Raw genomic sequence first — 12,598 nt, 5'->3', positions numbered from 1 at the left:
ATACATTTGAGATGCGCGGATAGGCAATTATTTCATCCGCAACCGCATCAGAAAGTCGTCAACCATCCGCCATCCACCCGATCTAACATTTAATCAGAACCGCATCCGCCCGCACCCGCCCGTTGTTATATATCTAATATAGACGATGCAAGGCATTAGTGAGGTTATAAAGCTTTTGCCCGTTAAAGAAAGGAGACTGATCCAATGCCGCAGAGACATTCAATGCGTGCCACGCTGTCACGGCCCAGACGCACACCAGTGCGCAATCATATGGGAGCCGCGCTGAGCGCACCTCCAAGCGCGTCTCGCTGCCGGCGACGGCCGGGTATATGGGCCCGACGCTCCAGCGCCATCCATTTTCAGGGCTAGTTGATTCGGCAGGTGGGTTGTTACACACTCCTTAGCGGGTTCCGACGTCCATGGCCACCGTCCTGCTGTCTATATCAACCAGGGTGAGCAACACCCCTTTCGTGAGCGCACTGCGCGCGGAGTGACCCCTGTTACGCGCCCCCGGCAACAGGGGTGGTGGGCAGGTAAGCTGCGCGGGCGGAGCGCGCGGAGTGACCCCTGTTATGAGCCCCCGGCCACGGGGGTGGCGGGCAGGTAAGCTGCTTACCTGCTGCGCGTGACGCCGGCCGCGGCGAAGGCGGACGAGGCGGGGTGTCGGTGCGGTGGGCGCGGTGGTGACCCTGGACGTGCGTCGGGCCCTTCTCGCGGATCACCTCAGCTACGGCTCAAGGTGGGGCCCTCTCGGAGGAAGGGGCCTCGGTCCCGGACCCCGGCGAGGCGTCCCTTCTCCGCTCCGTAAAAGTGTCCATCTCTTCTTTTTTTTTTCTTCTGTTGTGGCATATGCTGCAGGTGCCTGCTCGTTTTTCGTATGTGGGTAACAACATTTAACTATGTATATATATTTCCCAATTGGTTTAACTGTCACCCGCCTGAATCTATTTAAAATCTAATTTTTTTTTATTTCAACCGCCCGACCCGACCCGCGGATAAAATCTAATTTTTTTTAATTTCATCCGCCCGATCCGCGGATAATCCGCGGACTCCGCGGTTGTGCCCGCAAACCGCGCATCTCTAATATACATAGTTAAATGTTGTTACCCACATACGAAAAACGAGCAGGCACCTGCAGCATATGCCACAACAGAAGAAGAAAAAAAAAAAGAGATGGCAACGCCGGCAGCAAACGTGGTACGCGACAAACTAAAAAAGGGAATACTAAAGACCAGGGGAAAAAAAGGCCAGAAAAGTTCAGCGTGGACTCGTTTTTATGAGGTTGTAAATCAGGATGATAGTAATGCTGGCTACGTGATTTGCAAGAGCTGCGACGCTGTTTACGTCTACGACAGTCACAAAACCGGGACATCTAACATGGTGCATCACATTTGTGCAAAACCCCCGAACCTCCACAAACACCCTGAGCATGAGCAGTTTCGTCCACCGTGAACCCAGAAGAGTGCCACAGGATGTTAAAACAAGATAGAACGCAGCTGCCTGCAGCAGTTTGAGTGGCGCGAGCGCGTTTGGAGGTGCGCTCAGCGCGGCTCCCAGATGATTGCGCACTGGTGTGTGTCTGGGCCGTGACAGCGTGGCACGCATTGAATGTCTCTGCTGCATTGGATCAGTCTCCTTTCTTTAACAGGCAAAAGCTTTATAACCTCACTAATGCCTTGCATTGTCTATATTAGATATATAACAACGGGCGGGTGCGGTTTTGATTAAATGTTAGTTCGGGTGGATGGCGGATGGTTGACGACTTTTGTGATGCGGTTGCGGATGAAATAATTGCCTATCCGCGCATCTCTAATATATATATATATATATTTTTTTTTTTTTACATACATATATATAGTGTAGGATATATATATATACATATATAGTAGTGTAGGTATATATATATATATATATATATATATATAAATATATATATATATATATATATATATGTATGTATGTGTGGGAAAAAAAATCACAAGACTACTTCATCTCTACAGGCCTGTTTCATGAGGGGTTCCCTCAATCATCAGGAGATTTGAGGGAACCCCTCATGAAACAGGCCTGTAGAGATGAAGTAGTCTTGTGATTTTTTCCCCCCACACATACATATATTGCGCTCTACTACGGTATCGAGCACTATTTTTTGGATAACCTTATTAAGACATATATATATATATATATATATATATATATATATATATATATATATACATATATATATATATATATATATATATATATATATATATATATATATGTGTAAAAATTCCAAGCTGCTCTTTTGAGGCATGTTAAAAAAAATAATGCAATTTGTGACTTCAATAATAATGCCATGTTGGCATTTTTTTTCCATAACTTGAGTTGATTTATTTTGGAAAACCTTGTTACATTGTTTAATGCAGTGGTCCCCAACCACCGGGCCGCGGCCCGGTACCGGTCCGTGGATCGATTGATCCCGGGCCGCACAAAAAATATATATATATATTTTTTTTCAATTCTTTCAATTAAATCAACATAAAAAACACAAGATACACTTACAATTAGAGCACCAACCCAAAAAACCTCCCTCCCCCATTAACACTCATTCAAACAAAAGGGTTGTTTCTTTCTGTTATTAATATTCTGGTTCCTACATTATATATCAATATAGTCTGCAGGGACACAGTCCGTAAGCAACACATAATTGTATTTTTACATGATAAAAATAAATAAAAATACCATACACAACCCCCTGTACTAATTGATGCCTTGACCGCACAGCACAGCGCCCTCCAGTGGTTCTACCCAAGTACTGCACTCCATTAAAGCAACCTTTTTTTTTTGCTGCGCATGCATCTTGCCAAGACACTCACCTCCACACAGTTGTCACACACTCACCTCCACACAGTTGTCACACACTCACCTGCACACAGTTGTCACACACTCACCTGCACACAGTTGTCACACACTCACCTCCACACAGTTGTCACACACTCACCTCCACACAGTTGTCACACACTCACCTGCACACAGTTGTCACACACTCACCTCCACACAGTTGTCACACACTCACCTCCACACAGTTGTCACACACTCACCTCCACACAGTTGTCACACACTCACCTCCACGCAGTTGTCACACACTCACCTCCACACAGTTGTCACACACTCACCTCCACACAGTTGTCACACACTCACCTCCACACAGTTGTCACACACTCACCTCCACACAGTTGTCACACACTCACCTGCACACAGTTGTCACACACTCACCTGCACACAGTTGTCACACACTCACCTCCACACAGTTGTCACACACTCACCTCCACACAGTTGTCACACACTCACCTCCACACAGTTGTCACACACTCACCTCCACACAGTTGTCACACACTCACCTGCACACAGTTGTCACACACTCACCTCCACACAGTTGTCACAGACGCTGCAATGCGAGCACCTGGGCGGCCTGTAGAAGTGACAGGTGGCGCACCACTTCATGCGCACCTGGATGCCCTTGACCTCCACGTTCTTGTAGAGGGGCGCTCGGAAGTCGTCGTCCTTATCTTCATCCTCGTCCGCTGTGCACACATGAACGCGGTCAGGCACAAGCTCATTACTCATGCGTGTTTCTCTTATCGTTTACCAGAACATTTCACACGCCCGCTGGGACCAACGCTCGCTAAAAAAAGCGTTCATATTTTTCAGCACAACGAGCAGGCTGGTGAAACGTTAGGGCACAAGGTGTGAAAAGGCCCACGCCACTTCATTTTATATGGCCCACGAATATCTGTGAATAATAATGTGTTGATAAAATACCTTTAATATAATACATGTGGTTTTTTTTCCATTTTGACAGAAAACAATATACAGGTAAAAGCCAGTAAATTAGAATATTTTGAAAAACTTGATTTATTTCAGTAATTGCATTCAAAAGGTGTAACTTGTACATTATATTTATTCATTGCACACAGACTGATGCATTCAAATGTTTATTTCATTTAATTTTGATGATTTGAAGTGGCAACAAATGAAAATCCAAAATTCCGTGTGTCACAAAATTAGAATATTACTTAAGGCTAATACAAAAAAGGGATTTTTAGAAATGTTGGCCAACTGAAAATGAATGAAAATGAAAAATATGAGCATGTACAATACTCAATACTTGGTTGGAGCTCCTTTTGCCTCAATTACTGCGTTAATGCGGCGTGGCGTGGAGTCGATGAGTTTCTGGCACTGCTCAGGTGTTATGAGAGCCCAGGTTGCTCTGATAGTGGCCTTCAACTCTTCTGCGTTTTTGGGTCTGGCATTCTGCATCTTCCTTTTCACAATACCCCACAGATTTTCTATGGGGCTAAGGTCAGGGGAGTTGGCGGGCCAATTTAGAACAGAAATACCATGGTCCGTAAACCAGGCACGGGTAGATTTTGCGCTGTGTGCAGGCGCCAAGTCCTGTTGGAACTTGAAATCTCCATCTCCATAGAGCAGGTCAGCAGCAGGAAGCATGAAGTGCTCTAAAACTTGCTGGTAGACGGCTGCGTTGACCCTGGATCTCAGGAAACAGAGTGGACCGACACCAGCAGATGACATGGCACCCCAAACCATCACTGATGGTGGAAACTTTACACTAGACTTCAGGCAACGTGGATCCTGTGCCTCTCCTGTCTTCCTCCAGACTCTGGGACCTCGATTTCCAAAGGAAATGCAAAATTTGCTTTCGTCAGAAAACATGACTTTGGACCACTCAGCAGCAGTCCAGCTCTTTTTTTCCTTAGCCCAGGTGAGACGCTTTTCGCGCTGTTTCTTGGTCAACAGTGGCTTGACACGAGGTATGCGGCAGTTGAAACCCATGTCTTTCAAGCGTCTCTTGGTGGTGGATCTTGAAGCACTGACTCCAGCAGCTGTCCACTCCTTCTGAATCTCCCCCACATTTTTGAATGGGTTTTTTTTCACAATCTTGACCAGGGCGCGGTGATCCCTATCGCTTGTACACTTTTTCTGACCACAGTTTTTCCTTCCCTTTGCCTCTCCATTAATGTGTTTGGACACAGAGCTCTGAGAACAGCCAGCCTCTTCAGCAATAACCTTTTGTGTCTTTCCCTCCTTGTGCAATGTGTCGATGGTTGCCTTTTGGACAGCTGTCAAATCTGAAGTCTTCCCCATGTTTGTGTAGGCTTCAGAACTGGACTGAGAGACATTTAAAGCCCTTTGCAGGTGTTTTGAGTTAATCAGCTGATTAGTTTGTGGCACCAGGTGTCTTCAAAATTTAACCCTTACACAATATTCTAATTTTGTGACACACGGAATTTTGGATTTTCATTTGTTGCCACTTCAAATCATCAAAATTAAATGAAATAAACATTTGAATGCATCAGTCTGTGTGCAATGAATAAATATAATGTACAAGTTACACCTTTTGAATGCAATTACTGAAATAAATCAAGTTTTTCAAAATATTCTAATTTACTGGCTTTTACCTGTATGTCCATCCATCTATCCATTTTCTACTGCTTGTCCCTTTTTGGGGGAGGAAGGCGGCGTACACCCTGGACAAGTCGCCACCTCATCACAGGTAGCGCATGAAATTGCATACCTTTTAAACTTGTAAAAGTATCGAATATTGCAACAAATATTACAGAACCCCAAAGCAGTGAAGTTGTCACGTTGTGTAAATGGTAAATAAAAACAGAATACAATGATTTGCAAATCCTTTTCAACTTATATTCAATTGAATGGACTGCAAAGACAAGATATTTCATGTTCCAACTGGAAAACATTGTTATTTTTTGCAAATATTAGCTCATTTGCAATGTGTTTCAAAAAAGCTGGCACAAGTGGCAAAAAAGACTGAGAAAGTTGAGGAATGCTCATCAAATACTTATTTTGGAACATCCCACAAGTGAACAGGCTAATTGGGAACAGGTGGGTGCCATGATTGGGTATAAAAAACAGCTGCCATGAAATGCTCAGTCATTCACAAACAAGGATGGGGCGAGGGTCACCACTTTGTCAACAAATGCGTGAGCAAATTGTCCAACAGTTTAAGAACAACATTTCTCAACCAGCTATTGCAAGGAATTTAGGGATTTCACCATCTACGGTCCGTAATATCTCCAAAAGTGTCAGAGAATCTGGAGAAATCGCTGCACGTAAGCGATGATATTACGGACCTTCGATCCCTAAGGCGGTATTGCGTCAAAAAGCGACATCAGTGTGTAAAGGATATCACCACATGGGCTCAGGAACACTTCAGAAAACCACTGTCAGTAACTACAGTTGGTCTGTAAGTGCAAGTTAAAACTCTACTATGCAAAGCGAAAGCCATTTATCAACAACACCCAGAAACGCCGCCGGCTTCTCTGGGCCCCGAGCTCATCTAAGATGGACTCATGCAAAGTGGAAAAGTGTTCTGTGTCCACATTTTTGTCTAAAATAAAATAACTACTTAAATATCTGCTTGACTTCAGATTTCAAAGCAAGTTATTCATAGATTGGGTTAAATAGATCAATAGATTTACAGTAATATTTACAGTGTTTTTTTTCCAGCATTTTACTGTAAATTGCAAAAACTCTACCACTGGTTTTTAGGGTCAAATTCTTTTGACTTAGCTGCCAGTTTTTTTTTTCTTCCTTAAAATCTGCGGTTGTTGTTTTTACGTATTATTACTGTCAATAGAAAAACAGTACTTTTTTTATTTTATTTTTTTTACAGTAAAAAAAATAGCAACTCTGTTGCCAGAATAACAAAAAAACAGTGGTACTGTTTTTCTATTTATTGTAATATGTTGTAAAAGGAAAAAATACAACTTCTGATGACACACATCATATATATATATATATATATATATATATATATATATATATATATATATATATATATATATATACCGTATTTTTCGGACTATAAGTCGCAGTTTTTTTCATAGTTTGATAGTGTGACTTATATATGTTTTTTTCCTTCTTTATTATGCATTTTCGGCAGGTGCGACTTATACTCCGGTGCGACTTATACTCCGAAAAATACGGTGTGTATATATATATATATATATATATATATATATATATATATATACCGTATTTTTCGGACTATAAGTCGCAGTTTTTTTCATAGTTTGATAGTGCGATTTATATATGTTTTTTTCCTTCTTTATTATGCATTTTCGGCAGGTGCGACTTATACTCCGGTGCGACTTATACTCCGAAAAATACGGTGTGTGTATATATATATATATATATATATATATATATATATATATACCGTATTTTTCGGACTATAAGTCGCACCGGAGTATAAGTGCGACTTATACTCCGAAAAATACGGTGTATATATATATATATATATATATATATATATACCGTATTTTTCGGACTATAAGTCGCAGTTTTTTTCATAGTTTGATAGTGCGATTTATATATGTTTTTTTCCTTCTTTATTATGCATTTTCGGCAGGTGCGACTTATACTCCGGTGCGACTTATACTCCGAAAAATACGGTGTGTATATATATATATATATATATATATATATATATATACACATATATATATATATATATATATATATATATATATATATATATATATATATATATATATATATATATATATATATATATATATATATATATATATATATATATATATATACATATACATATATATATATATATATACATATATACGTATATATATATATATATCCATCCATCCATTTTCTACCGCTTTTTCCCTTTGGGGTCGCGGGGGGCGCTGGAGCCTATCTCAGCTACAATCGGGCGGAAGGCGGTATACACCCTGGACAAGTCGCCACTTCATCGCAGGGCCAACACAGATAGACATATATATATATATATATATATATATATATATATATATATATATATATATATATATATATATATATAATTAAATGCATAGGCAAACATATATATTATTTTCTGTTACAAGTGGCCCTCTGATGGCAGCCATAACTGCTATGTGGCCCTCAATGAAAACCAGTTTGTTGCTAGCTACTAAATCACTACAATTAAATGTCTACAAGGGACAAGCGGTAGAAAATGGATGGATGGATGGATGTTTAATCCTTATGCAAAATAAAGTGCCTTTGTCGCAAGAGGCACAAGGCCACAACATTAGGTACACCTGCAGTCTGCAGGTGTGCCTAATGTTGTGGCCCAGCAGTCATTCACAACTCCTCCAACACGAACATTATTGTTTTTTGCACTTTTTGGCTTCTTATTAAATAACTTTTGTAACCTATTTTCATGGGCTTTCCTCTTTGTGATGCTAAGTTCCTGTTATGCGCTGTTATACAGTATATGCCTTGAGCTCTTATTTTGAAGGCGCTAAGAGCGGAAGTGATGTCACGTTGCGGAGGTTTTTGAAAGAAGGTAAATAAAGTGGTCCTCGTGTAAACTGGAGCCTCCGTGTTTGTTATTTTGTAGTTTCATACAGTATAGGCGACATTTATAAACCCTCGGTTACACTTTTTTAAATAGATTCAATCTTGCACGTGGAAAGTTGAAGTGAGGGCTTTAGTTGCGGCGCATGGACTTAATTTATAAGTAAAGGTAAGAACATAATAAAGTTTTTTTTATTAAATGTGCTTTTTTGTGTGCTACAGTTTGTATAAAGTTAAAGTTAAGTTAAAGTAGCAATGATTGTCACACACACACTAGGTGTGGTGAAATTTGTCCTCTGCATTTGACCCGTCCCCTTGTTCACCCCCTGGGAGGTGAGGGGAGCAGTGGGCAGCAGCGGCGCCGCGCCCGGGAATCATTTTTTGGTGATTTAACCCCCAATTCCAAGCCTTGATGCTGAGTGCCAAGCAGGGAAGAATGCTGGTATGAGCTTTTAAACATAACCCGTTAACTGCTGCCAATCAAATGGTGAATAAGATACTCTTTAGGGTTCATATGTTTGTAAATCTGACTGTGATGAAGTCAGTGCCTCACCAGCCATCAACCTCACCGCACGTCACTGGTTAAATGTCTACAAGGGACAAGCGGTAGAAAATGGATGGATGGATGGATGTTTAATCCTTATGCAAAATGATGTGCTTTTGTCGCAAGAGGCACAGAGTTTGTGGACCATGTTGTGTGTCTATCGTCATACACTATATGTGTTTTTCAACCTTTTTTGAGCCAAGGCACATTTTTTGCGGTGTAAAAACCCGGAGGCACACCACCAGCAGAAATCATTAAAAAACAAAACTCAGTTGACAGTAAAAAGTCGTAGTTGCAATTGTTGGATATGACTTTAAAGCATGACCAAGCATGAATCACTATAGGTCTAGTGCAGGGGTCGGCAACCCAAAATGTTGAAAGAGCCATATTGGACCAAAAATACAAAAACAAATCTGTCTGGAGCCGCAAAAAATTAAAAGCCATATTACATACAGATAGTGTGTCATGAGATATAAATTGAATTAAGAGGACTTAAAGGAAACTAAATGAGCTCAAATATAGCTACAAATGAGGCATAATGATGCAATATGTACATATAGCTAGCCTAAATAGCATGTTAGCATCGATTAGCTCGCAGTCATGCAGTGACCAAATATGTCCGATTAGCACTCCACACAAGTCAATAACATCAACAAAACTCACCTTTGTGCATTCACGCACAACGTTAAAAGTTTGGTGGACAAAATGAGACAGAAAAAGAAGTGGCATAAAACACGTCCTAGTAAGTCGGAGAAATGTTCCATATAAACAAACTACGGTGAGTTCAAGGACCGCCAAAATTAGTAGGACAAAACGGCGCTCGCCAAATACTCGAATCAGTGAAGCATGTTTAATATAAACAGTGTGCTTTGTAACAATTAGGGAGGTTTGTGTCATGGTTGTCCTCCTACAGAAACCATATTAAAACAAACAAAAAAAAATTTCCCCCTCATCTTTTTCCATTTTTCATACATTTTTGAAAAAGCTCCAGAGCCACTAGGGCGGCGCTAAAGAGCCGTGGGTTGCCGACCCCTGGTCTAGTGTTTTAGTTCTTGTCTTGCGCTCCTATTTTGGTGGCTTTTTCCCTTTTTTTCGGTATTTTCCTGTAGCAGTTTCATGTCTTCATTTGAGTGATATTTCCCACATTTACTTTGTTTTAGCAATGAAGAATATTTCACTTGTTTTTATCCTTCTTTGTGGGGACATTGTTGGATTGTCATGTTTGAATGTACATTGTGGACGCTGTCTTTGCTCCGCAGTAAGTCTTTGCTGTCGTCCAGCATTCTGTTTTTGTTGACTTTGTAGCCAGTTCAGTTTTAGTTTCGTTCTGCATAGCCTTCCCTTTTCTTAGGGGCACTCACCTTTTGTTTATTTTTGGTTTAAGCATTAGACACCTTTTTACCTGCACACTACCTCCCTCTGTTTCCAACATCTACAAAGCAATTAGCTACCTGCTGCCACCTACTGATATGGAAGAGTATTACACGGTTACTCTGCCGACACTCAACAACAACACATCATTTGCAGACTATAATTACTGGTTTGCAAAACATATTTTTAACCCAAATAGGTGAAATGAGAGAATCTCCAATGACACACCCGACTGTATCTCGCGGCATAAGACTTAGACTTGGGCAAACTTTATTGATCCACAAGGGAAAGTGTTCCTGGACAAACATGCAGAGAGACGAGCACTAACCTCGGGGGTAAACGCCGGGGTCCATGAAGGTGGCCATGCTGAAGTTGGCCAAGACAAAGAGGAAGACCAGGCCATTGTAGAGGGGCACAAGGGGGGAGATCACCTTGGTCAACCAGGGACACCTGCAGAAACAAACATAAACATTCAACTTAGTCTTCTTGCATTCATTCCACTTCTATGAGTGATGTTTCAATTAGGGACGCGCCCTTCAGTTGAAAGAGTACCAATCCCCTCTGGCTCATATTGCATTCATTTGAGTTCCTAGCATCTAGCATGGAGACACGCCCCTAAGTTAATAATATTCACCTCTATTACAGAAAATAAAGAAGCATTTAAGTCCCATCTTAAAACTCATTTGTATACTCTAGCCTTTAAATAGACCCCCTTTTTAGACCAGTTGATCTGCCGTTTATTTTATTTTCTCCTCTGTCCCCATCTCCCTTGTGGAGGGGGGACATGAAGTGCATGTTGTCCAGAGTCGGGACCCGGGGTGGACCGCTCGCCTGTGCATCAGTTGGGGACATCTCTGCGCTGCTGACCCGTCTCCGCTCGGGATGCTCTCCTGCTGGCCCCACTATGGACCGGACTCTCATACTATTATGTTAGATCCACTATGGACTGGACTCTCACTATTATGTTAGATCCACTATCGACTGGACTCTCACTATTATGTTAGATCCACTATGGACTGGACTCTCACACTATTATGTTAGATCCACTATGGACTGCACTCTCACACTATTATGTTAGATCCACTATGGACTGGACTCTCACTATTATGTTAGATCCACTATGGACTGGACTCTCACACTATCATGTTAGATCCACTATGGACTGGACTCTCACTATTATGTTAGATCCACTATGGACTGGACTCTCACTATTATGTTAGATCCACTATGGACTGGACTCTCACACTATTATGTTAGCTCCACTATGGACTGGACTCTCACACTATCGTGTTAGATCCACTATGGACTGGACTCTCACACTATGTTAGCTCCACTATGGACTGGACTCTCACACTATCATGTTAGATCCACTATGGACTGGACTCTCACACTATGTTAGCTCCACTATGGACTGGACTCTCACACTATTATGTTAGATCCACTATGGACTGGACTCTCACTATTATGTTAGATCCACTATGGACTGGACTCTCACACTATGTTAGCTCCACTATGGACTGGACTCTCACACTATCATGTTAGATCCACTATGGACTGGACTCTCACACTATGTTAGCTCCACTATGGACTGGACTCTCACACTATTATGTTAGATCCACTATGGACTGGACTCTCACTATTATGTTAGATCCACTATGGACTGGACTCTCACTATTATGTTAGATCCACTATGGACTGGACTCTCACACTATGTTAGCTCCACTATGGACTGCACTCTCACACTATTATGTTAGATCCACTATGGACTGGACTCTCACTATTATGTTAGATCCACTATGGACTGGACTCTCACACTATTATGTTAGATCCACTATGGACTGGACTCTCACTATCATGTTAGATCCACTATGGACTGGACTCTCACACTATGTTAGCTCCACTATGGACTGGACTCTCACTATTATGTTAGATCCACTATGGACTGGACTCTCACTATTATGTTGGATCCACTATGGACTGGACTCTCACACTATTATGTTAGATCCACTATGGACTGGACTCTCACTATTATGTTAGATCCACTATGGACTGCACTCTCACACTGTTATGTTAGATCCACTATGGACTGGACTCTCACACTATCATGTTAGATCCACTATGGACTGGACCCTCACTATTATGTTAGATCCACTATGGATTGGACTCTCACTATTATGTTAGATCCACTATGGACTGGACTCTCACACTATTATGTTAGATCCACTATGGACTGGACTCTCACTATTATGTTAGATCCACTATGGACTGCACTCTCACACTATTATGTTAGATCCACTATGG

At 41.4% G+C, this 12,598-nt stretch overlaps 1 protein-coding gene across 1 annotated transcript in view; it reads right to left on the bottom strand.

The window, feature by feature from the left end:
• Nucleotides 1-12,598, bottom strand: part of LOC133623012 (palmitoyltransferase ZDHHC8B-like) — a 215,115-nt gene that overhangs the window by 31,318 nt on the left and 171,199 nt on the right. The window contains exons 3-4 of the mRNA XM_061985907.2: nucleotides 10,626-10,747; nucleotides 3,406-3,563 (exon numbers count right to left, since the gene is read on the bottom strand). Coding sequence (XP_061841891.2) covers nucleotides 3,406-3,563; nucleotides 10,626-10,747 — 280 coding nt within the window. The remainder of the gene's footprint in view (nucleotides 1-3,405; nucleotides 3,564-10,625; nucleotides 10,748-12,598) is intronic.

This window comes from Nerophis lumbriciformis, linkage group LG12, assembly GCF_033978685.3.
Source record: "Nerophis lumbriciformis linkage group LG12, RoL_Nlum_v2.1, whole genome shotgun sequence".
Lineage (NCBI taxonomy): Eukaryota > Metazoa > Chordata > Actinopteri > Syngnathiformes > Syngnathidae > Nerophis > Nerophis lumbriciformis.
The sequence above is the reverse complement of the archived record's forward strand: the minus strand, read 5'-3'. Positions and strand labels throughout refer to the sequence as shown.